Source organism: Chionomys nivalis, chromosome 9 (assembly GCF_950005125.1).
Source record: "Chionomys nivalis chromosome 9, mChiNiv1.1, whole genome shotgun sequence".
NCBI classification, from domain to species: domain Eukaryota; kingdom Metazoa; phylum Chordata; class Mammalia; order Rodentia; family Cricetidae; genus Chionomys; species Chionomys nivalis.
The window spans coordinates 29589443-29614916 of record NC_080094.1 but is presented as its reverse complement, the minus strand read 5'-3'; the positions used below and the strand labels follow the sequence as shown (position 1 = coordinate 29614916).

Below are 25474 nucleotides of genomic sequence, written 5' to 3'. Positions count from 1 at the left end.
AATAGACCCAATTTTGTGAGGATCTCTTGTGGGTAAGCCCTGCTGCTCTGATTGCAAGGGGAGAACAGCATTGTGATATCCTGGTGGTCATGAGGATTGGGACCCACAACAGTGGTAGAAGAGTACTCGCCTGGTCTATGATAGGCTTCCCACTTCAGTCACTTGAAAAATATTTTTACTAAAAGTTTGGTAGCTGCTCTAGTTGCTTACTAGAAGATAACAAAATAAATGGAAAAATGAAAAGGAATAGCATGTGGACATAGATGATTTTGTGGACATTGATAGATTTTTTTTTAAGAAACCATGGGCATATGTGCCAGTGGTTTGATTTTCATATTATAATACATTTATTGCCTGCTAGAAAATGTTTCCCTAATTTTTGTATTCAGTGTATTTTGCAAAAATTTCTGTGAATTCAAGTGTTCTGCACCTCAGTGGTTGAAAACTGACAATCGAATCTCCTTCCAGTCTGGAGCCTTGATGGCCTGATTGGTGGGTGTGTTGGGCATATGCTGGTCTAGGTTGCTTCAGGAATACCGTCCCATCTTCAGCTGAGAGCACACTTGAAATTGGTATCTGCCATTTTGAAAAATGAAAACATTTGTGCTGTGCTCATATTCCCTGAACTCACTGACAAGAGAAGTGTGTTCATCTGGTGACGGAACTCAACCTAGCAAAGCAAGTAGTTTTTGTTGTCTCCTTACAGCCTCTGGCCTGCTGCCTCTTACAACTCATCCATTTGTTTATTCATAGCGAGGTGGGCTTTTCCCACTTGTTCCTTATCTTTTTGTTGACAGCTCCTTTCAGCAGCTTCTTAGGAGAATGAGTATCTGCATCATAAATTGATTCAGCTCCTTCACTTTAATTCAATGCTGCCGCTTAAAAGGGTTCAGCTGTAACCCAGCACAGACTTTTCAGCAGGCCTGCTCTGCTTCTGCCATACTCATCAGTAGGAGGCAAATGGAAATGGCCAGGCATTTAGTACTTTGGAAGGTAATTTCCCTCCCGTGTCCTTGTCTGGCCTAGAGCCCAGAGCAATGGGAGGGACTTGTCCCACTTTTCTTTTTTTAAAATTTATTTTGTGCCTTTTTACATATATTTTCATCTCATTCATTTCCTTGTCCCTTCGCATTCATTCTCTGCCCCTATACCCCCCCCCCAAAAAAATAAGACAAAATTTAAGAGTAAGGGGGGAGAGAACAATAGAAAAAAATGGAAAAATTTAAAAATTTTTTCATGGAAACTGCAGTGTGATTCAGTGAGTCATGCCAGAACCCCTTTGTTCAAAGAGTCATTGGTTTGGTTTAGAGGCCTCTGGTTTCTAGTACCTATTGATGCTGGACCCTTGCTAGGACTCCTTCTGGATATCCTGCTGTTGTTGCCCTGTGTTGTAGAGGTCCTGCAACTTTGGGTGTACAGGTCAGTTCCCAAACACATGCTTTAGCAGATCATAGATAGGGTGGATGTTGGGGCAGACCAAGTCATATCCTTGGGTCTAGGCCTACGCAGCTGTAGGGTTGGTCGGTCCACCAGTTGTGAGATGGGGGACAACTCTCCCATGCTTACAACTTCAGGGCTGGCTCACCCACACCTGTGCTAACATGGTTGGCTCTGTTGTGCTGTCCTGGTGAGCTGCAGGACCTGCTATCCTGAGTGTTGCAGCTAGCGAGTCAGAGATAGCTCTCCCACTCTGTGACCACAAGGCCAGCTCTCCCACCTGCCCCAGACATTGATGGGCATGGGGGAGAAGGGCAACTCTTCTCTCCCCATGCCACCAGCAAACTTTTCACTACTTTCCCAGTGGAAGATAAAACTCTGTGCTCATTTCTCAGAGTTAATTAGCCTACATGGAGAATCATTTATTCCTGGAAAAGTGACATATTTCCAAGACTGCTGGGTTTTGTTTTTGTTTCTTCATTTTGTTTTGTTTGAGATGGTCTCACTTTATAACCCAGTCTAGCATTGAACTCACTGTCCTCCTGCCTCAGCCTCTGAAATGCCAGGATTGTGGACATGTACCAGTATGCCCATCTTAATTTTGAGTTGTGAATGCTGCCTGAGACCTCAGCAAACCTACCTGCAATTTCCCTTTCTCATTCAGAGGGCATAACCTTCATGTCTGCTCTGAGTCCCCTGTCTCCTTCCTTATACACACATAAACCTCCTTATATATACATATAAATAATATATATCCTTCTATATATGTATGTACACAGGTATGCATGTGTTTCCAGACACAACTGTAACAACACCACAGTCTGTTGTTGTTTTGCTCTTTGCCACTTTTAGGTCCTAGCAAAGATGATTCTACCCTGACTATATCAGTTGTCTTTTTCCCTCAAGGACCTTCTAGAGCAGCAGTTCCCAACCTGTGTGTCATGATTTTTTGGGGGTAGAATGACTCTTTCACAGGGGTCATCTAAGATTATCATAAAACAGATATTTATATTATAAGTCATAACAGCAGGAAAATTACAGTTATTCAATAGCAGTGAAAATAATTTTATAGTTGGGGGTAACCACAACATGAGAAATGTATTAAAGGGTCGCAACATTTAGGAAGGTTGAGAGCAACTGTTCTGGAGCTTACCTATGGACCCACTTAAAATAGTATCTAATAAATACTTAAGAGGAATATTGCCTATAGTGTTTTAAGACTTCCAAAATACAGTGTCCAATTCTGTTAAATTTAGGAAAGGTATGGAGTTGTATGATTATATAACATTTACCCTGGACACTCTGTTTTTCATCAGATGGTAAAGCAAGATAAGCTTAGCCTCTGTATGCCCTGGAGATCCATTTGGAGGACCATGTGTACTATTCTGATGGAGAACTCAGCTAACACCCTTTTAATTAAACCCCTCTGCCAATGAGTCAGTGAGGATTTAAAAGAAATTCAGGAAAGTAAGAATATATGTTTTTTATGATCTTCAACCCATCTGCAACTGGGAGGATTTCAATCAGCCTATATATTAAGTATGGCATCCGTAGTTACCAAAGAGAGAATGGACTGCAAACACTTATCTGCTTCTTAAAAGACATCTACAGTTGTCACTAATGATTCTTGGCTACTAGAAACAGTGACAGGTCCAGGCTGGTTATCTCTGCTCAGGGGTGGAGGGAAACGTCTATTATAAATTCTCCCAGGCCTTCCAGCTCCTCATTAAGAAACTTTTAAAAAAATGTGGTAACAGGAGGGGCCTAGTTCTAAGGATGGAAATGGAACAGAATGATGAGGTCTGTTGGGAGGCCAAAGGCGGGTAAAGGCAAGAGTGTTGCTTGTGCAGTTTCTGTGACAATGAAGGGGACCTTAGCACAGTCGGACGGCACCCTACAAAAGGTAGCCCATAATTCCAGCTGTCAGCTTAATCACAGTGCTTCCAGGTAAAGAGAAGGAACCCTTGTTTCCTGGGCAAAGGGAAGCAGCGCTGTTTGCTGACCCCTGCTCTTCAGCCTGCTGCAGACCGCCCTGCTCTGTTGGCCTTTGTGTTTCTGGCCCCTCCTTCTCTCCTTGTGGGCATTGTGCTGCCTTCAAGTGGCCCCCTGGAAGGGACCACCCAGGGGGCTGTACAATGGGGACCGAGGTAGCCACCAAAACATAGGTTTTGTAAGACAGCCCGTCAAAGAAAAATACTGTTTAACTATGTATGTGTTTGTCTTTCTACAATCGTTTTGTGTAGCAAACAAAACCCGGTTTACAAATTTCACAGTTGCTTCACATACAGCAGTTCCCGGAATCAGGTGTCAGTCAGACTTGAAATAGTCACAACCAATTTATTTTCCCAGGGCACTAATTCTTACTGTGGTTTTATTTACGTTCTTGTTATGGCCAGGAAATTTGATATCAAAACAAACAAGTTGCACTGGCTTTATTTAACTATTTTATGAGGAGGCCTCAGAGCTGGCAGCTGAACACCACTCTGGTAAAATGTGTCTGTGAGACTCCTTTACAAAAGCCAGCCGCTTGGAATTCAGTTCTCAAAGGACATTTACACCTCTGTAAAAGGATTAGAGTTGGGCAATTGTTCCACTGTTTAAATCTTAATTTGCATCCTTATGGAGGTAGCACTTGTCTACCTGTGGGTGGGAGGTCACTAGACCAGTCTCTGACTAGTGAAGGTGCCAAAAGGCTTTGGATGATAGATACTGTGCCACACAGAGTGATTAGTGACTCAGACTTGCTTTGGCTCATTAGTTACATGTTACAGCAGGTGCATACCTTGTGTGTTTGCTATATGGATGAAATTAATACAAGTATTTAAACCAAGAACTTTCATGATCTTGAATATTGTGAGTTGTAATGAAATTTCTTTGGGACAGAAATGTAAGAAAAAAAGAGACAGAACTTGCCGGGCGGTGGTGGCGCACGCCTTTAATCCCAGCACTCGGGAGGCAGAGGCAGGTGGATCTCTGTGAGTTTGAGACCAGCCTGGTCTACAAGAGCTAGTTCCAGGACAGGCTCCAAAACCACAGAGAAACCCTGTCCCGAAAAACCAAAAAAAAACAAAAAACAAAAAAAAGAGACAGAACTTGATGGCATGGTGTTTAAAGGCAACCTTAGTTTCTATTGCCCTGTATTTAAAGGCGCTCCTAGTTTAGGTTGCCCTATAAGCAGTAGGTGAAATTGTCTTCTCACCAACATAGCAGTGGCTCTGCATTGACCTGCAGTGATTCTGAATACAGAAGGCTACAAAGGAAGCTAAGTCATGAGAATAATGGGGAAGAAAGAGTTATGACTTACCTGGATTCAATAAGTGGAACAGATAAGATACTTGGTGGGAATGGAAATAAACCTGGGATATTTTAATGGCTATCTCATCACCAATGCCACTATTTCTCCATCATAAAACAATTGGTCATTTATTCACCAAACATGTAATTGTGCCCATAGGAGACCATGTTCTGGCCACTGAAATAAAAAAGAATTGTATGGGTTGTTGATAGTATAGTGTTCAGGATAGAAAGTATAATTTAAAACAGTGGTTCTCAACTATGCTAATGCTGCAACCCTTTAATACAGTTCGTGTTGTGTGACCCCCAAGCCATACAAATATTTTTGTTGCTACTTCATGACTGTAATTTTGCTACCATTATGAATTGTAATGTAAACGTCTGTATTTTTCAATGGTCTAAAGATGACTCTGTGAAAGGGTCTTTTGACCCCCATAGGGGTCGAGACCCACAGGTTGAGAACCACTGATTTAAAAGGCTTGGGCACTCACCACAGTTTCCATGTAACATGGAAAGGAGACAGAAGGAGAGCACACAGAGTTGTTTCTAAGTAAGAGCACTGTGAGGCATGGTGCTGCTTGCCTACCATCCCAGCACTAGGGAAACTGAGGCAGGAATAATCTAGTTCCAGGCTGGTCTAGAATTGAATGCATGAAGTTAAAGGATGTTGGAGAGCTTAAGAGTATTCGGGAGTGAAAACAGTGCCATGGTGCATTGAACCTTGATAAAAGCAGAGTGTTTGAGTATTCCAAGAGACTTGGTCAGGCCCAGACCCTTTTGAGGTTCCAGGGAAAAACCAAAATTAAGTTAGTTTTAATTTTTTTTGTTGTTGTTGTTAACTTTGAGCGTTTGTGAGACAGTGACACAAAGGCGAGAGATTATGTTTCAGGAGTGAAGTAATGATAAAGGAAGACTGTCTGCTCGTCTTGCTTTTATGTATTCGTACATATACACCATTTGAGAACAGAATATACAGAAAAGAACGCATCTTTGATTTCTATTTAAAAAGGAACTTCTAGTGTTTGGGTTTAGCCAGCAAGTTTATTTTAAACTTATTTGTTTATTTATTTATTTATGAGCAAAAACTGACAACGTAAACACACAGACCAAAGCTTCTCGGCAGGCTTTTGGTCTTCTTGCCTCTGAGAAGCTGAATGAAATTTAGTGCTAAAAGCGAGAAAGGCTGCCTAGAGTTCTTAGAGAGAACATGCTAGCTTCCCATCCCTTACCCTGTCTCTGTGGAGAACACTGCTGCTCGCTGGTTTGTCCCTCTCTCAGAGACAGCCTCGGGGAGGAAATACTTATTTTAGTTCATAATTTTAGTTCATCATGGCGGAGTCTGTAGCTGAATGAACATATGGCTGAAGGCCTCATGTCTTGGTGAATGGGAAGTAGAAAGAACCAAAAGGAAGGCCAGATTTTAACCTTTAGGCCCACTCTTAGTGGCCTGTGTCCCATAGCTAGATCCCAGAGCAGCAGCACCGGAAGGGGACATTTCCCATTCAAACTGCTACAGGAACCGTCCTCCCCAGCTCCACAGCAGAGCGCCCCCTTTCCTCAGAACTGCCTGTCAGTGGTTGTGGTAGCTATGGCAGGTAGAGGGAGCAAAACCAGGATTGGAGGAAGGGAGACGTGGGCCCCTAGAACATGAACCAGGAAGAAAGATAGGGCCAAACTATGATGGAAATTTTCACCAGACCCTGAAATGGGAAGGTCAGTTGCCTTTTTCCTTCCTTACCTCTGTGGATGTAGGTTGTTCCTAAATAACTCACTCATCCCTTGTGATCGCCTCTTTGAATGATGACTTTTGTTGTTGTACATTTGGAAGTTGACTTTCCTTCCTGTAGTGATATGACTAAGAATGGCGCCCATAGGCTCATGTATTTGAATGTTTAGTCACCTGGGAGAAGTATTAGAAGGTGTGGTGCTTGTGGCCTCATTAGAGGAGGTGTTTCACTGGAGGTGAGATTTGAGGCTTTACTCTCTCCTGTCCTCTTCTCCCTTCCCCTCTCATCCCCCCCAGTGTGTGTGTGTCTGTGTGTATCTGTGTGTGTCTGTGTGTGTCTGTGTGTGTGTGTCTGTGTGTGTCTGTGTCTGTGTGTCTGTGTCTGTGTGTGTGTGTCTGTGTGAGGGAGAGAGAGAGAGAGAGAGAGAGAGAGAGAGAGAGAGAGAGAGAGAATGCTTTGGGGTTGGAGTGTTTGGCTTTCAAGCTACTTTCCCAATACCGCTGCCTGCCATGGTAATAGACTAGGCCTCTGAAACTGTAACCAACCTCCCAATTAAATGCTTTCTTTTTCTAAGAGTGGCCTTTTTTTATGGTGTCCCTTCATAGCAGTAGAACACTGGCTATAAGACACCTCTCTAAAAGTTTATTCTTTTCACATACTTTATATCCTGACAGCAGTTTTCCCTTCCTCCACTCCTCCCAGCTCCCCTTCCCCCAAGATCCACTCCTCCTCCATTTCCCTTCAGAAAAAAGCAGGCCTCCCAGAGATACCAACCAAACACATAAATAAGACTTGGCATAAACCCTCATATCAAGGTTGCACAAGGTAACGCAGTGAGAGGAAAAGGGTCCCAAAAGCAGGCAAAAGAGCCATACACCCCTATCTCCCTCTGTAAAAAGTCCCACAAGAACATCAAGCTATACAGCCATAACATATATTCAGGGAACCTAGTATAGACCCATGCAGGCTCTATGATTATCACTTCAGTCTGTGTGAGTCCCAGTGATCCCTGCTTAATTGATTCTGTGGGCCATGTTCTCGTGTCCTCAACCCTCTGACTCCTACAATCCTTCCCTTTTTCCTCAGGGTTCCCCGAGCTCTGCCTAATGTTTGACTATGGGTCTCTGCATTCACTCCCATCAGTTGCTGGATGAAGCCTCTCTGATGACAGTGGGTTAGGCACCTATCTGTTCTGGCTGGTGTAGGCTGCACTTCCCTAAAATTTTATTGTATATGTGAACAAATACAGTGTTTTATTATTATTTTATCTTATTTAAAATACAGTAAAATATTTAAAACTTTAAACAAGTAACATGTAGTTGAGTTCAACACCCTTTATGACCATTTCAACCTGCTCTTCCCCATGGAAAATAAAACTACCAGACCAAGCATAGCTCACAGCAACTGAAATATAAAACTGAAGTCTTCCAAAAGATAGCACTCAAAGAAACATGAAGAAGTCACCAGGTCGAGATGAAGAAGGGCTTTGTTTTCATACCCCTTCATCTCGGAGTTTAGTACTTTCACTACTAAGTAACTCTCAGCTTGTAGTACTGAAATAAAAAACATAGTACCTTTCTCTTTTCTATGATTAAAAAAGTATCCCTTAATTTATATGTTCAGAACAGCCTGAATTGGCATTGTTTTCTTTCCAGTTGTCTTCAGGGATCTTTATCTTAACTCCTGGTAATCCATTCATCTGCCTGGTGACACTCACCATTGACTCTGCTTCCCCTTACTGCTCTGAAACTGGTTTCTTCTGGGGGACCCTCCTCTTCCAGAAGAATAGGGCAGGTATTCTGGAATGAAGTGGCTACTTGATGAAGCCTTCCAAGAAGAGCCAGGGTCCAGATTCTGCCTGGGCAATAAGAAGTTTTCCTGAGTCAGACTGGACTGGGAGGTCTGGAAGGGTTAGGGCAACAGACCTCAGTGGTGAAGGACCTGACAGAGGAATCAAGAAACCCAGGCTAGCCAGGCGGTGGTGGCGCACGCCTTTAATCCCAGCACTCGGGAGGCAGAGGCAGGCGGATCTCTGTGAGTTCGAGGCCAGCCTGGTCTACAAGAGTGAGTTCCAGGACAGGCTCCAAAGCTACGGAGAAACCCTGTCTCGAAAAAAAAAAAAGAAACCCAGGCTAAAAGCTTGAAACTTGGCTGTAGTTGGAGCACTAATATCACAGATGACAGTCAAGAGGGGACGTGAATCTAGTGGCTCAGTTATATTTTCTATACTGTAAAGACCTGCTACAGAATTGGGGTGGACGGTGTCTGCCCTTGTTCCTCCCCCTCTAGCAGCCAGCACACATCTTCTTTATCTCTGAGCTATCAGGCATCCAGCCACTACATCAGTCCAGTAACATACATAAGTACACTAATTACCAACAAGCTTAATAAGTAGTTGTATAAATAATTCTCATTTTCTTTTCTGTGTATGTGCGCTGAATAGTCCCAACTCACAATGTAATTAGCTGCTTCTAAGGAAAAATACTGTTTTGTCTTTAATATTTTCTCCCATATTGTACTTCCCACCAATACACATTTTTTGAGGCAATAACTACTCAGCACTATTGGAGGTTTCTTGATACAGTGACAGAGCTAATCTAAAACAATGGCCAAATTGTTCAAATCCCCCAATGAGTAAAGAAGCTACCATAACTCTTCCATGCCTTCCAGTTCTTGCTGTGGTGGAGCTGAATGGAAAATAATAGTCTTCTCTGCATCAGGAGTAGAGGATGCAACTCACACTTCAGCCAGAAAATTGCAGTTCCTTAGCAGGGACAATTTAAATAAATTTCATAGACTGTAGAGATCTAACTTTGTAATGATTGACAATATAAAATTAGCCTTTTCTGCTGTTAGGATTATCAGTATTCCCATTGGTAATATAGACTGTGGAATGACAGTGCCCAGCTCAAATGTGTATTTGAGCACCATTAAAGTCATCAAAGAGTTAAAAGTTACTTTGGAAGTAAAACTGCTACAAATACACAAGTTTTTCAAGTTGCCACATTTTACATCTTCGTGGAGAGACAGTGTAGTTGCTGTATTTTTATGTCCAGATTATATTACAGATAATTTCAATAAACCACCATGAACCACCAGAGCCTCTAGAAACAGGCAGTCTGTGCTTAAATAAACATCTCAGGCAGTACCTGTTTTATTTTATAGGCTCTGTAATCACAGTGACATTCTGAAAGAAGACCTTGAAGTTTACAGAACAGGCTGTCCTTCACAACTTCCCAGACTTGAAGCTGGGCAGCAACAATGCAGAACAGGACATGGGGTGTCTGGCATGAAATGGCTGCTGTGGTGAGGCATCCATCATGTTCCAGGGCTTCAAACTGAAAAGACTGACATGTGATGAAACTGGTGCGCACTGCCATGCTTGCAGCCATCCTCATCTATTTGTCTATAAATGATTTGTTTATTATTATTAGTGAACTTCTTACATTCAGCGCCTTCTTGTAGCAATGTTTCTGAGACAGGTTTGTCCATAAATATACAAAAGTTTACTTTGGTGAGCAGGGGAGGGAGGTGTAGCCTTTGACTGATGTACAGTCAGGTGAGCAGCTCAGGACTTATCCACCATAGCTACCAACCGACAAGGAGGACCTCAGCAGGTCTAAGCACTAGTTGAGTTCCCAGATTTCCAAGTTCACTCTAGATAGAGACCCCTTAGTCTAAAGCTGGTTCTTGAAATGTGGTCTCAGGACCAGTAGCACCAATAGGACTGGGAACTTCTTTTGAAAAAGCTCTACAGAAGCTTCTCAGTTTTAGGAGGTTCCGTTTATTAATTGTTGCTCTTAGTGATAAGATGGGTCTACACTGATTACACTACGATTTCCATTATAAAAGATTTCATTTCATATGACCTTCAAGCTACAGTTATAGATACAACAGTCCTGCATAAGATGTTATCCTTTTAACCCACACAAATTATAAAATTAAGAGTCTTCAAGACTTTTCTTCACTGTGATTATTTTTAAAACCAGATGAAGTCAGAAATGCCTGCCATGAACATTACGCTCTGTTATGGTTGGAGTTGCTGTATATGTTGTCACCAGAGATGCTGCTTATGAAACACTGATTAGCACTGACTCACTCTCTAACCTTGGGAAAAAGTGAAGTGTTGTGGCCTATGGGAGACAAGCAGTCAGATTTTAAAACACAGACTCTTTCTGATGAATTTGAATCACCATGCTCCTCTCTGTCTTCCTTGTACCAACCTTGCTGCACCCAGGAGTTCTAGCAGGGCACTTCCCAGAATGAATTACCTCTTCTGTGATCTTCCCAGGGTCCAAACAGTCCGCAGGCCAGTTTGATGAGCCATTCCAGAAGTGCAGATTTGGAGAGAATGGTTTACTTCTGTTGTCTAACAGTTAATGAATCACGTCTCATAGAATTATAAGGGGGGACAGCAGAAGGGCTTAGCAGGTTACGAAATTCTTAAAGCCTATTGAATAGATGAAGTTGGTATGACTGCAGCCCTGCCTTGCTCAACAAAACATGGCACTTAGACATGTCTTTCTAATCCTGCCCTAAAGTAGGACACCCACCCTAGAACATACTCCAGAAGATAATGTAAAGATGTGAAATCCTACTCACAAATCAAGCAAATTAAAAAGGAGAAAAAAACTAATAAACCCACTACTTTCATCATTATTGGTTTCTGTTAAGCCGAGGATTAATTTATGTTATGCCAAGAGCTTCATGTGCAAAATTTACTGTTACTAAGTAAGAACCAAGTTCTTATTTTAGACAATTATGAATTAATACGATTCACATCATTTGGATATTGAATTATTTAAATTTGCTTTTTTGCAACAAAACATTTTAAGTAGTTTTGTCATAAATGAAAAATGTAGTAAGACTTCCATCATCCGTTGTATTTTTTTCCAGGTGCAATTAATTCTCTGTATCTACTTTCAAATATAATTATTCTTTTCAGCTCAGGCAGTGAGCTCTACGTGACTTGTAAAGAATGCAAAATTTCCTTTGTTTTAGTGTACTTAGATTCACAGTAAAACTCAGGACAGTTATTACTGTGTCTGCACTTAAAACAGTCATCAAACTGTCAATCTATAATAAGTCAGTTGTAGTTAAGGAGAAGCTGATATATTTGTTTGGATTGTAATTAGAGATGTATATAAATTATATGACATCAAACTTTCTTTGCTCTCCATGGTGTTGAGGTTATACATTTTCACAATATAAGGTAAATAAAATTCCTTCCAATTTTTTTGTAGCACTTTGCAAATTTTCATACTCTGTGTTCCTGTGGAGACATGTGAAAGACTATATTCGAGGACAGCTGTGGCTGGACAGCTCCTTGCCCCAAGTGTCCTGAAACAAATCAGCAGGAAAGCTTGACAGTTAGTTTAGCTTTTCAAAAATCAAATCTCAGATGCTCTAACCATTCTCGCCTTGCCATTTGGCCCTGCACTTAATTAATTGTCTTTGTCTTTTTGTAGCAAATACATACTTTATTAAATAATTAATAAGTAAATACAAGAATTTTAACTAGCTTGGCCTCAGGGAAGCTGCTACTGATTGGAGTCATAGTAACCAACGCCTCACACTTGGGCTCTGCTTCGACCGAAAATCATATGGTTTAGTCCTTGGAGTAAGCATTCTTTCACAATTTAATTGACATAATTGTAAGGGAAGCTCACTCTAATTAAACTTACTTTCAGCTAGAAACAGTTGGCTTGCTTGTTAAAACAGATTTACTTCATGAATGGCCTAAAATTTGTCAGTAACAAGTCAGTACAGTTTTCAGTAGGAAAATCTAGAAAGAAATAGACATAAAGGTTACTTCATTTCATAGAGTCAGAAACAGGATACCATTGAGTTGTGGTAGGAACCACATTGCCAAAGATGCTATCTGTCACATGAGTGGGAAGTCTTGGAATCACCTTAGGAGTTTTAAAATGGTTCTAAGAATTCTCTTCATCTTATTCCAATTTAGGAAAACTTGGGTTGGGTCAAGCAAGACATGTTACAGAAGATTCTGGGCCAGGTGTGTTGTTGCATACCTTTAATCCCAGCACTCAGGAAGTAGAAGCAGGTAGATATCTGTGAGTTGGAGGCCAGCCTGGTCTACAGAGTGTATCCTAAGCTAGTCAGGGTGAAATGATGAGACTCTCTCAGAACAAAACAAATTAACAACAAAGATTCTAAATTGAACCTAGATTTTTTTTCTTCTACATTTTATCATGAAAAAATTCAAATAAACTGGGCATGGTAACACTAACCTGTAATCCCAGGACTTGGAGACCGACAGAGGAAATTTGATGTGAGTTCAGGCCAACCTGGGATACATAACAAGATACTGGAGAGTAAGGGAGGGCTATAGAGAGGGTAGGGAAGGAAGCAGAGGGAGAGAATATGAAAATGAGTTAGAGAAAATGAGACAAAATAAAAAAATCCCACTCTGGGAAGCCAGAGCTGGTCTGAGGAGACTGGGAGACTATTCTGCATCTTAGCTTGCACAGTACCCCAACCAGATAAGAAAACCCTGAGTCAGAACCACACAGTGTTCCATGTGGAAGTTGGGTCCAAACCATAGGCCATACACTGCAGTGAAAGCTAGTAGGTCTCTAGAAAAGGGACAAGCACTGTCACAGGCTCACAGGTCGTAGGATCTAAGGAATGCCAGCAGAAAGCTTGTTGACAGCCTTTCCTGCACACAGAGATGGAAAGACACTTCTAGTTATGACAGCCACTGCCCAGCCTATGCACCCTGTGATTCAGGGGCCAATGACACAAAGGTGATCAGAGGAAATATAGTGCCACAGAGCTTCTGACACAGATAACCAGAAAAGGAAAAGCAAGATGGCTGGAAATAGTCCTTGTCTGCACTCAGGTGTGTGCCCACATAGACACAGATGCCATTAAGAGCATGTGAACGTTGTCGAGTACTTTGATCTGTACATTTCTCTCTCTAAAATTTTTATAACATTTTTACTGATTATTTGAGAATTTCACATCGTGAACCCCAAACATATTCAGTTCTCAGTCCTCCCAGTCCTTGGAACACCCCCAACACCCCCAACAAAAAAGAAAGAAAAAGAAAAGGAAAGGAAGGAAGGAAAGAAGGGAAAAAGGAAGGAAGAAAGAAAAAAGTCTAATTTGTGTTGCCTATATGCTTCTGGATCATGGCCTAGGGCCAGCCCCTTAAACTGAGTCCTTTCCCCCACCTGCACCCCCACCAGAAGCTATCAGTTGTGGGGAGCTACCCTGCAGCAGCCTCATCACAATTTTTAAGAGTCTGATGGCTTTCTGTTTAGGCAGTTACTTTCTTGGAGGGTGTGTGGGAGTAGAGCTGATCACAAAAGCCCATATGCATCTCCTTCTCAACTGTAAGTCTGCGATCATCACTGCCATGCAGTAGCTTCCTTTCCTTTAACAGTCAACAGGAACATGGATCAGGGACTTACACATAGTTTCTGATGACAGCATGGATCACGGACATCCACATGGTCTCCAGTGTCAGCTGTGGGAGCCCCTTCAGGACAAGTCGAATCCTTCAATAACCCTCAGCGACTGTTGGGGACATCTTAGTTTCTGTTGCTGCTTGATGTTTTGGGTTCAGCTGATGAGTTTCTTGCAACTAGACTGGAAGGGAGCCTCCCTTTAGGAGCCACCTTTTAGTATAGCAAACACAGCTGGTGCAGCTCACACTTCCTTCTTAAATCTTCCATAACAGTATCTGAATTATTTTCATTGTAAAATAAAAATGGCACAAAAAGCTGTTATTGAGATAGAGATGTGATTTATGTCACTTACAGGCATATCTCATGCTTCCAGGGTACATGGTTGTGCTTTAGAATAATGCAGTGAGTCTAGGCCACAGTATAGACCATTTTGTGAGACTCAGCAGGAGTGGCATTAGGTATCTAGATTTTGCAAAGCTTCCTGGCTATTTCTATATGCAGTCAAACTTGAGAATGCTTATTAGCAATAACATCATAACAAAATAAATTTTCAAAAAGAAGAACTTGGGAAAGATAACTTTTTTATATTGATTTTATTGAGTTACACATTTTTCTCTGTTCCCTTCCTCTCCCCACCCCTTCAACTCTCTCCCATGGTCCCCATGCTCCCAACTTATTCAGGAGATCTTGTCTTTTTCTATTCCCATGTAGATTCGATCCATGTATGTCTCTCTTAGGGTCCTCATTGTTGTCTAGGTTCTACGGGATTGTGATTTGTAGGCTGGTTTTCTTTGCTTTATGTTTAAAAACCACATATGATAATTGTCTTTCTGGGTCTGGGTTACCTCACTCAACATGATGTTTTCTAGCTCCATCTATTTGCCTGCAAATTTCAAGATGTCATTATTTTTTTCTGCTGTGTAGTACTCCATTGTGTAAATGTACCACATTTTTTCTTATCCATTCTTCAGTTGAGGGGCATTTATGTTGTTTTCAGGTTCTGGCTCTGACAAATAATGCTGCTGTGAACATAGTTGAGCACATGTCCTTTGGGTATATACCCAAAAGTGATATTGCTGGATCTTAAGGAAGGTTGTTTCCTTATTTTCTGAGAAATCATCATACTGATATCCAAAGGGGCTGTATCAACTTGCACTCCCACCAGCAATGCAGGAGTGTTCCCTTTACCCGACAACCTCTCCAGCATAAGTTGTCATCAGTGTTTTTGATCTTGGCCACTCTTGCGGGTATAAGATGGAATTGTTTTGATTTACATTTCTCTGATGACTAAGGATGTTGGGTATTTCCTTAAGTGTCTTTCAGTCATTTTAGATTCCTCTGTTGAGAGTTCTCTGTTTAGGTCTGTACTCCATTTTTTTATTGGATTATTTGTTCTTTTGATGACCCAATTTCTTGAGTTCTTTGTATATTTTGGAGATCAGATCTCTGTCTGATGTGGGGTTGGTGAAGATCTGGGAAAGATAACTTAATGGGGTCAGATAAAGAGATATGTGGATCCTGGGGACTCACCGAGAGTTGTCTATCTGGAACAGCAAGTTTCAGATTCATTAAGAGACCCTGTCTCAGAAATTAACGTGGAGAGTAATAGAAGACGCCTAATGACCTCTGGCCTTCACATGTGTACACACAAGTGAGCACAACCAGACATAAGATACATACATACAGACAGACACATGCACTCAAAGACAGACAGACAGACACACACGTCACAGGGGACTTTGAACACAGTTTTATTGTCTCAAATATGTTAGGTTTCAGACTTTTCTTGATAAACGTTGTTCTAGTTAGTAACTTGGCTATAAGGCCTTTAAAAATAAGGGAATTTTTTTAATTTACCCATTTCTACATATATTTCCAGATCTCTGTCTCTCTCTGTATGTAGAGTGTGTCTCCTATTTCTGTCTTACAGATCTGAACAAGTACCAAATTGGCACTTACTGAAGCCACAAGGACAATGTATGAAGGAACATGATAATTCTCTTAAAGAAGAGGTACGTGGTGAGGTTATTTTCTTAGTTACAACAAGGACTAGGGTTAGTAGTAACTTTCATTTAAATAAGTTCCAAGGTTATGCAAGCTGTTTGGAGAAATAGTCTATTCTGAATAATAAACATGTTTGAAAAAATGATAACAGTGGTGAGGTTTCATGATTGGCAGATAATATTTTTAACTTTCTGATCTTAAACCTTTTACATATTTGTGAAAGGATCTAACTCTGACTTAATGTTGATTCCCAGAGATATTTTAAATATATCCATTACAACATCTTCAGAGTTTAGAAACATCTGTAACATACCGGTTTTCTGTCAATGTGTCCTACTTTAAAATATTGTAAAGTCATTAAGGTTAAGCCAACAGATACATTTTTGCTGCATTATTGTGCACAGGTCCATTGGAAGGAAAGAAATAAGTGACATATGGCCTTCTCTTGCTGAGGATTGGGTACCAGAAAGGGAGCCCAGCTACCCGGAGGAGCAGTGAGAGAAAGCTTTTGATGGAAGTACAGGGACATGTAAGATGTGACCCGTTAGAAATTGGCTTTTTGACAAAGTGAGACCAGGGAAGTATTTGGGATGACAGGGAAGAGCTGTTAGAAACCAGCCCATATAAGTCTTTTTTTCAAGACTTATTTTATTTTTAATTGTGTGTATGTGAAAGTAAATGTAGGTGCTTATGAAGGCCAGAAGAGGGTTACATATCTCCTGGAGTTTGGAACATGACTGCAGGCCTTTGGGCAGGGCTAAGATGGCTTTTACTTAAAAAGTGGAGTAAACAAGCAGTTTCTCAAACATGTAGGTGTGGCCAAAGAATTCCCAAATCCAAAGAATAGTATTAGTACCAAAGTGACAACATGCCATAAACTTCAATACAAAATGCATGTGTAATTTCTGAAGATGATTTGTGCATGCATGCGTGTATGTTCATGTGCTTGCAAGTGTATGTGATGCTGGATATTGAACCCAGAGTCTTGTTCATGTTAAACACATGTTTATCAGCCGGGCGGTGGTGGCGCACGCCTTTAATCCCAGCACTCGGGAGGCAGAGGCAGGCGGATCTCTGTGAGTTCGAGACCAGCCTGGTCTACAAGAGCTAGTTCCAGGACAGGCTCCAAAACCACAGAGAAACCTTGTCTGGAAAAACCAAAAAAAAAAAAAAAAACCAAAAAAAAAAAAAACCACATGTTTATCTTTACTCTACATCCCCAGCCTTCATCATCCTCCCGTGATTAGCTAAATAGAGTATCAGAGTTATTTCTGTGTATTGAAACAGGATAGATATTTAGTAGATACAGTGGGTTAAATATCTCTCTTTAGAGAAAATCTTAAAAGTAAGTGATTTTGAAAATTTAAGAACGCTCCTTTGGAAATTTAAAGTCTAATGAAGCCCAGAAGTATTGACTTTGATCTCTTGGGGAAAAGGCTAATTAAACAGCCGCATGTAATGATGTTTACCTGTGGGCCCCTGTGCTGTCGGCTCTAGTCAATCCCTTCTCTTGAGCAAACACATGACCAAAGCCGTAGAAACTCACTGCCTGGAGACCCGGGAGATCTGTCCGCACCCTCGTAACCCGATAGGCAGTTACATAATTGAGCTGCATGCTTTTAATTCAGAGAAATTTGTAATTACTTTATGTGGGGGGAAATGAGTTGGGAGTGTCATTAAAATACAAACTGGCTTAATACTTCTTTTCTCCCAAGTGATGTCTGTTTCAACATGGGCAGACTGTGACACAAAGGAGCAGCTCACTCAGAATTGGTCTGGTCCTGCCCCCACACATATTTTATTTACCAGAAGAAATGTCCCCTAAATGATGGATTGTTTTCTGGTATCTCCTACATATTCATTTCCTGGCTCTTGTGATTAATTTCTTCATCTTTTAAATGATATGTGAATAAAATTCCTTTCCTTGCTTTAACTCAGGTGTAACTGGTACTGGTATATGTGTTTCTCTTCTGAAAATTATTCCTCTGTGACCAAGAGGAAGGATTTTGAGGAAGTGGTAGTTAATTCTGGGAACTGTCATCGCTGCCATTATGCCTCTGGCACTGCTTGCGCATAGAAGAGAGCTTAACTCCCCAGGTGCTTTCCACTTCCTCTCTGGATTCATGGTGCCTGTAAAAAGTTCAGATTCTTTAGAGTTGGGTGTGATTTCTTTGAAGAAAAGAAGCAGAAAAATAAAATGAAACTGAAATGTTGAACAGAAAAGTGCCTCTGTGTTGCCATAAGTAATACTGTTGACATGAGGTATGACCCTTAATATTTAAAGTGTTTACAAATAGAACTAGGAGGATAACTGAGCAGTAGACTACGTGCTTAGCACACAAGAACCTGGTTTCAGTCCACAGTAATACATTCATGCATGCATACACACAGACACACACACACGTTGCACTGTTCGTGTTTGAACCTCCTTTTCCTGCTTGCCACAGAATGAATTTTCTTTAATAACATCCCATATTTTTGTGTTTCTTTTGAATGACTTTAATAGCCCCTGTCCATTATACACAGTCCCCTGTCCCTATACACAATCCCCTGTCCCTATACACAATCCCCTGTCCCTATACACAATCCCCTGTCCCTATACACAATCCCCTGTCCCTATACACAATCCCCTGTCCCTATACACAATCCCCTGTCCCTATACACAGTCCCCTTTCCCTATACACAATCCCCTGCCCCTATACACAATCCCTGTCTCTATACACAATCCCCGTCCACTATACACAATCCCCTGTCCCTATACACAATCCCCTGTCCCTATACACAGTCCCCTGTCCCTATACACAGTCCCCTGTCCCTATACACAGGCCCCTGTCCCTATACACAGGCCCCTGTCCCTATACACAGGCCCCTGCCCACTTTACACAGTCCCCTGTCTTCTTTTAGTTGCCTATAGAACATTTAAATTTATTCTTTTTCTCCACTAAGAAAGGTTCATAAAATATCTATATAATTCAGGTTTTCAAATATCATATTTCCTTAGAACTCCTATGTTTAGCATGATCAGGTCAAATGTATGTATGTATGTGTGTGTACGTGTGTATGTATGTATACATATATTTTTTCAGATTTTTTGCTATGCATTACCAGATCTTATTCTGGAAGGGTCATAGAGTTAAAAATAATGGCTAAATAAAATATTTATTTGAGTTCTTTCTAAATTAAATAGTCAATTCTTTTTTGAGAACCATTTAGAGATGTGAAAATGACATTCCATTTCTTTTGTGTTCCCTTGGCCTTTCTGTGGTGTGGTTAACTCTTTTCCTACTTGCACATTGTTTGTTTTTTTTTCCTACTAGGTTAATAATGCTTTTTCCTTATTGATTTATAAGAACTTTTAAAATATAAATTTGTACATTTTGTTGCCATATTTTTGGCAGCTGCTCTTTGCTTTCATTAAGGGTAGTTTGGAGATGATATCTTTTTCACTAATAGTCTCGCCTATCTACTTACACATTGCATGTATTTGAAAATAGTAATTGATAAACTTGGGGATATATATGAACAGTCATGACTCTTGTAGGTCCAAACGTAACAGGATCCATATTTAAACTGAACTCATTAAATTTTAAAAGAATTGAGCTGATAGGTTTAGGAATACTACTCAGTGAAAATCAGAAAAGTTTATATACCATTAGTTCTGAAATATGGAAGTGTCAACACCAGTCATTTTACAGATAGTGTATGCCCTTGCATGTCATTCCCAAACCCTATTTCCTGGCCCTAGAAGACCAGTGAACCATTTAATGGTGCTAAGTCTTCAGACTGCTGAAGGTAGTGGAACACTGTTGTAGGAAGAGGGGCCCGCTTGTTTGTCCCGGCCACCCAGTGTTGTAATAAGAGCGGTGGGGCTTTGTTCCCAGCGCCCAGCCGCCCGCATGGTTAGCTTTACCCAAAATAATTACGTGGAAACTGTATTCTTTTAAACACTGCTTGGCCCATTAGCTCCAGCCTCTTATTGGCTAGCTCTTACATATTGATCTAACCCATTTCTAATATTCTGTGTAGCACCACGAGCTGGCTTACCAGGAAAGATCTTAACCTGCGTCTGTCTAGAGTGGGAGAATCATGGTGACTCACTGACTCGGCTTCTTTCTCCCAGCATTCTGTTCTGTTTACTCCACCCACCTAAGGGTTGGCCTATCAAATGGGCCTAGTCAGTTTCTTTATTAATTAACCAATGAAAGCAACAGATAAATACAAGACCCACCTCCATCAACCCAGCTAGCTTATACCCGAAATAACCACACAGAAACTGAACTAATTAAAACACTGCTTAGCCATTAGCTCTAACTTCTTATTGGCTCTTACATATTATTTCATCTTGAAATAAAGACCATTATTTGTCAGAGTTTGTGGTTGGCTCATTAGTGGAGACAGCCACTGTTAATCAAGTGATCTTGTGTAAGCAGCTTAGCTGGAATATTGAGATAGTTAAGCTATAATACTGCAGTTTTGCGGAATTTGTACATTTACACAGTGGAGTACTACACAGTGGTAAAAAAAAAAAAAGACATTTTCTTTATCCATTCTTCAGTTGAGTGGTTTCTAGGTTGTTTCCAGGTTCTGGCTATTGCAAATAATGCTGCTATGAACATAGTTGAGCAAATGTCCTTGTGGTACAGTTGCACATCCTTTGGGTATATGCCCAAAAGTGGTATTGCTGGGTCTTGATACGATAGATTGATTCCTAATTTCCTAATTTTCTGAGAAACCACCATACTGATTTCTAAAGTGGCTGTACAAGTTTGGACTCCCACCAGCAATGGAGAAGTGTTCCCCTTATTCCACATCCTCTCCGACATAAGTTATCATTGATGTTTTTTATCTTAGCCATTCTAACTGGTGTAAGATGGTATCTCAGAGTTGTTTTGATTTGCGTTTCCCTAATGGCTAGGGAAGTTGAGCATTTCCTTAAGTATCTTTCCACCATTTGAGGATCTGTTGAGGATTCTCTGTTTAGGCCTGTACCCCATTTTTTTATTAGGTTATCTGATGTCTTGTTTCTTGATTTCTTCATATATCTTGGAAATCAGTCATCTGTCAGATGTGGGGTTGATGAAGATCTTTTCCCATTCTGTAGGCTGCTGTTTTGTCTTGTTGACTGTGTCCTTTGCTTTATAGAAGCTTCACAGTTTCAGGAGGTCCCATTTATTAATTGTTTCTCTCAGTGTCTGTGCTACTGGGATTATATTTAGGAAGTGGTCTCCTGTGCCAATGCTTTCAGGTGTACTTCCCACTTTCTCTTCTATGAGGTTCAGTGTTGATCTTTTGGACTTGAATTTTGTGTATGGCGCTACATCTGGATCTATTTGCATTCTTCTACGTGTCAACATCCAGTTATGCCAGCACCATTTATTGAAGATGCTTTCTATTTTCTATTTTATACTTTTAGTTTCTTTGTCAACAATCAGGTGTTCATAGGTATGTGGGTTGATATCTGTGTCTTCAATTCAATTTCCTTAGTTCTCCTGTCTGTTTTTATGCCAATACCAAGCTGTTTTCATTATTATAGCTCTATAGTAGAGTTTGAAGTCAGAGATGGTGATGCCTCCATAGTTCTTTTATTTTATAGGATTATTTTGGCTATGCTGGGTTTTTGTTTTTCCATATTAAGTTGAATATTATTCTTTTGAGCTCTGTGAAGAATTTTGCTGGGCATTGCATTGAATCTATAAATTGCTTTTGGTAAGATTGCCATTTTTAATATGTTGATCCTACCTATCCAGGAGCATGGGAGATCTTTCCATTTTCTGATGTCTTCTTCGATTTCTTTCTTCAAAGATTTAAAGTTCTTCTCCTACAATCCTTCACTTGTTTGAATAGAGTTACTCCGAGATATTTTATTTTATGTTATTTGTGGCTATTGTGAAGGGTGCTGTTTTTCTGATTTTTTTTCTCAGCCCATTTATCATCTGTACATAGGAGTGCTACTGGTTTGTTGTTGTTGTTGTTTTTTAGTTAATCTTGTAACGTGCTACATTACTGAAGGTGTTTAGCAGTAGTAGGAGTTCCCTGGTAGAATTTTTTGGAATCACATATGTATACTATTCTCTCATCAACAAATAGCTAAAGTTTGACTTCTTCTTTTCCAATTTGTATCCCCTTGATCTCCTTTGTTGTCTTATTGTTCTAGCTAGAACTTCAAGTACTGTATTGACTAGATATGGAAAGAAGGGACAACCTTGTTCCTGATTTCAGTGTGATCGCTTTGAGTTTCTCTCCATTTGGTTTATGTTGGCTTCCTGTATATTGCCTTTATTATATTTAGATATGTTCCTTGTATATCCCAGCTGTCTCCAAGACATTTATCATGATGGGATGTTGAATTTTGTCAAAGGCTTTTTTAGTATCTAATGAGATGATCATGTCGGTTTTTTCTTTTACTTTGTTTATATGTTGTATTACTTTGTTAGATTTTCATGTCTTGAACCATCCCTGCATCTCCAGGATGAAGCCTACTTGGTCATGGTAGATGATTTTTCTGATGTATTTTTGTATTCAGGTTGCCAGTATTTTATTGAGTATTTCTGCATCAATGTTCATGTGGGAGATTGGTCTGAATTTTCTTTCATAGTTGTGTCTTTGTGTGGTTCAAATATCAGGATAACTGTAGCTCATAAAAAAGTTTGGCAGTGTTCCTTCTGTTTCTATTGTATGGAACAATTTTAGCAGTATTGGTGTTCTTCTTTGAAATTCTGATAGAATTCTGAGCTGAAACCATCTGGTCCTGGGCTTTTCTTGGTTGTGAGACTTTTGATGAGTGTTTCTATTTCCTTAGCAGTTATAGGTCTGTATAATTTGCTTATCTTGTTTTGATTTAATTTTGGTATGTGGTACTTTTCTAGAAAATTGTCCATTTCCTTTAAGTTTTCCAGTTTTGTGGAGTACAGGTTTTTGAAGTATGACCTGATGATTCTCTGGATTTCCTCCATGTCTGTTGTTATGTTCCCCTTTTCATTTCTGATTTTGTTAATTTGGATATTCTCTCTTTGCCTTTTGGTTATTTTGGATAAAGTTTTATCTATTTTGTTGATTTTCTCGAGGAACCAACTCTTTGTCTCATTGATTCTTTGTATTGTTTTCTTTGTTTCCATTTTGTTGATTTCAGCTCTAATTTGATTATTTCCTGTGGTCTGGTCCTCCTGGGTGAGTTTGCTTCTTTTGGTTCTAGAGTTTCAAGGTGTTCTGTTAAATCACTAGTGCGTGATTTTTCCAGCTTCTTTATGTAGGCATTTAGTGCTATGAACTTTCCTCTTCACACTTGCTTTCATTGTGTCCCATATGTTTGGGTATGTTGTGTGGTCATTTTCATCCAATTTTAGAAAGTCTCTAATTTCTTTTTTTTTTTTTTAAATATCTTCATTGACCCAGCTGTAATTCAATTGAGCATTGTTCATTTTCCATGAATTTGTGGACTTTCTGCAATTAGTGTTCTTGTTGAACTTTAAGCCATGTTGATCCAATAAGACACAGGAGGTTATTCCATTTTTTTTTTTTTTTTTGTATCTGTTGAGATTTGTGTTGTTACCGAGTATGTGGTTGATTTTGGAGAAGGATCCATGATGTGCTGAGAAGAAGGTAGATTCTCTTGTGTTTGTGTGAAATGTTCTATAGATGTCTGTTAAGCCCATTTGAGTCATAGCATCTGTTAGTTCCTTTATTTCTCTGTTAAGTTCTGTCTGGCAGACCTGGCCAGTGATGACAGTAGAGTGTTGAAGTCTCCCATTATTAGTCTGTGGGGCTTGGTGTGTGAGTTAAGCTTTAGTAATGTTTCTTTTACAAATGGGGTTGCTGTGTTTATTTGGGGCATAGATGTTCAGAACTGAGACTTCATCCTGATGGATTTTTTCTGTGATGAATATGAAATAACCTTCTTCATCTTTTTTGACTAACTTTAATTTGAAGTCTATTTTATTAGATATTAGGATAGCTATACCAGCTTGTTTCTCTTGGTTCATTTGATTGAAAATTTTTCCTAACCCTTTACTTTGAGGTAATGTCTGTCTTTGAGGTTGAGGTGTATTTCTTGTAGGCAGCAGAAAGATGGATTTTGTTTGTGCATACAGCCTGTTAGCCCGTGTCTTTTTATAGATGATTTGAGTCAATTGAGCTTAAGGGATATTAATGACCAGTAATTGCTAGTTCCTGTTTGTTTTTGTTGGTGGTGGTATTGCGTGTGCGCTTCTTTCCTTGGGTTCGAGTTTTCCTTCTAGTACTTTCTGTAGGGCTGGATTTGTGGATAGGTATTGATTAAATCTGGTTTTGTCATGGAATATCTTTCTTTTTCCCTCTATGTTGATTGAAAGCTTTGCTTGAATATAGTAGTCTGGACTGGCATCTTTGGTCTCTTAGTGCAAGTGTAATACCTGACCAGGACCTTCTGGCTTTCATTGTTTCCATTGAGAAGTCGAGTGTAATTCTGATAGGTCTGCCTTTATATGTTCCCTGGCCTTTTTCCTTTGCAGTTCCTAATATTCTTTATTCTGTATGTTTAGTGTTTTGATTATTGTGTGACAAGGGGACCTTTTTTTTGTCTAGTCTGTTTGGTGTTCTGTAAGCTTTTTGTATTTTCATAGGCATGTCCTTCTTTAGGTTAGGAATGTTTTCTTCTATGATTTTGTTTAATATATTTTCTGTTTCTTTGAGCTGGTCTTCTCCTTTTTCAATTCCTATTTTTCTTTTCTTTCTTTCTTTTTTTTTGTTTGTTTTTTTGTTTTGTTTTGTTTTGTTTTTTTGTTGTTTTGTTTTTCGAGACAGGGTTTCTCTGTAGCTTTGGTGCCCGTCCCGGAACTAGCTCTTGTAGACCAGGCTGGCCTCGATCTGCCTGCCTCTGCCTCCCTAGTGCTGGGATTAAAGGCGTGCGCCACCACCGCCCGGCCCTATTTTTCTATTTTTCTTAGATTTGTTTTTTTTATGGTGTCCCAGATTTCCTGAATATTTTGTGTTAAAAGTTAGATTTAACATTTTCTTTGACCAATGAATCTATTTCTTCTGTTGTATCTTCAACGTCTGAGATTCTGTCTTTTATTTCTTGTATTCTGTTGTTTAAGCTTGCATCTATAGTTCCTGATCATTTCTCCAGATTTTTTTTTTTTTTTTTTTTGGTTTTTCGAGACAGGGTTTCTCTGTGGTTTTGGAGCCTGTCCTGGAACTAGCTCTTGTAGACCAGGCTGGTCTCGAACTCACAGAGATCCACCTGCCTCTGCCTCCCGAGTGCTGGGATTAAAGGCGTGCGCCACCACCGCCCGGCTCATTTCACCAGATTTGTCATTTCCAGATTTCCCTCAGTTTGTGTGGTTTTTTTTATTGCTTCTATTTTAGTTTTCAATTCTTGAACCATTCACCTGTTTTATTGCTTTTTCTTGGTTTTCTTTAAGGGCTTTGTTGGTTTCTTTCCATTTTTTGTTTATCTTTTCTTCCACTTCTTTAAGGGAAATTTTCCTTCCTTCTTTAAGGACCTCAATCTTCTTCATAAAATTTTTAAGGTCATTTTCTTCTGTTTCATCTGCATTGAGATGTTCAGTACTTGCTGTTGTAGAAACATTAGTTTCTGATGGT

The 25474-nt window shown here is 40.0% G+C and overlaps 1 protein-coding gene across 3 annotated transcripts in view; it reads left to right on the top strand.

Annotated features, from left to right (window-relative positions):
* The window catches only part of Kiz (kizuna centrosomal protein), a 110148-nt gene that overhangs the window by 52224 nt on the left and 32450 nt on the right, over positions 1-25474 (top strand). For all 3 annotated transcript variants that reach the window (XM_057781489.1, XM_057781488.1, XM_057781487.1), the window contains one exon: positions 15822-15903. In XM_057781489.1, the coding sequence (XP_057637472.1) occupies positions 15822-15903 (82 nt within the window). The remainder of the gene's footprint in view (positions 1-15821; positions 15904-25474) is intronic.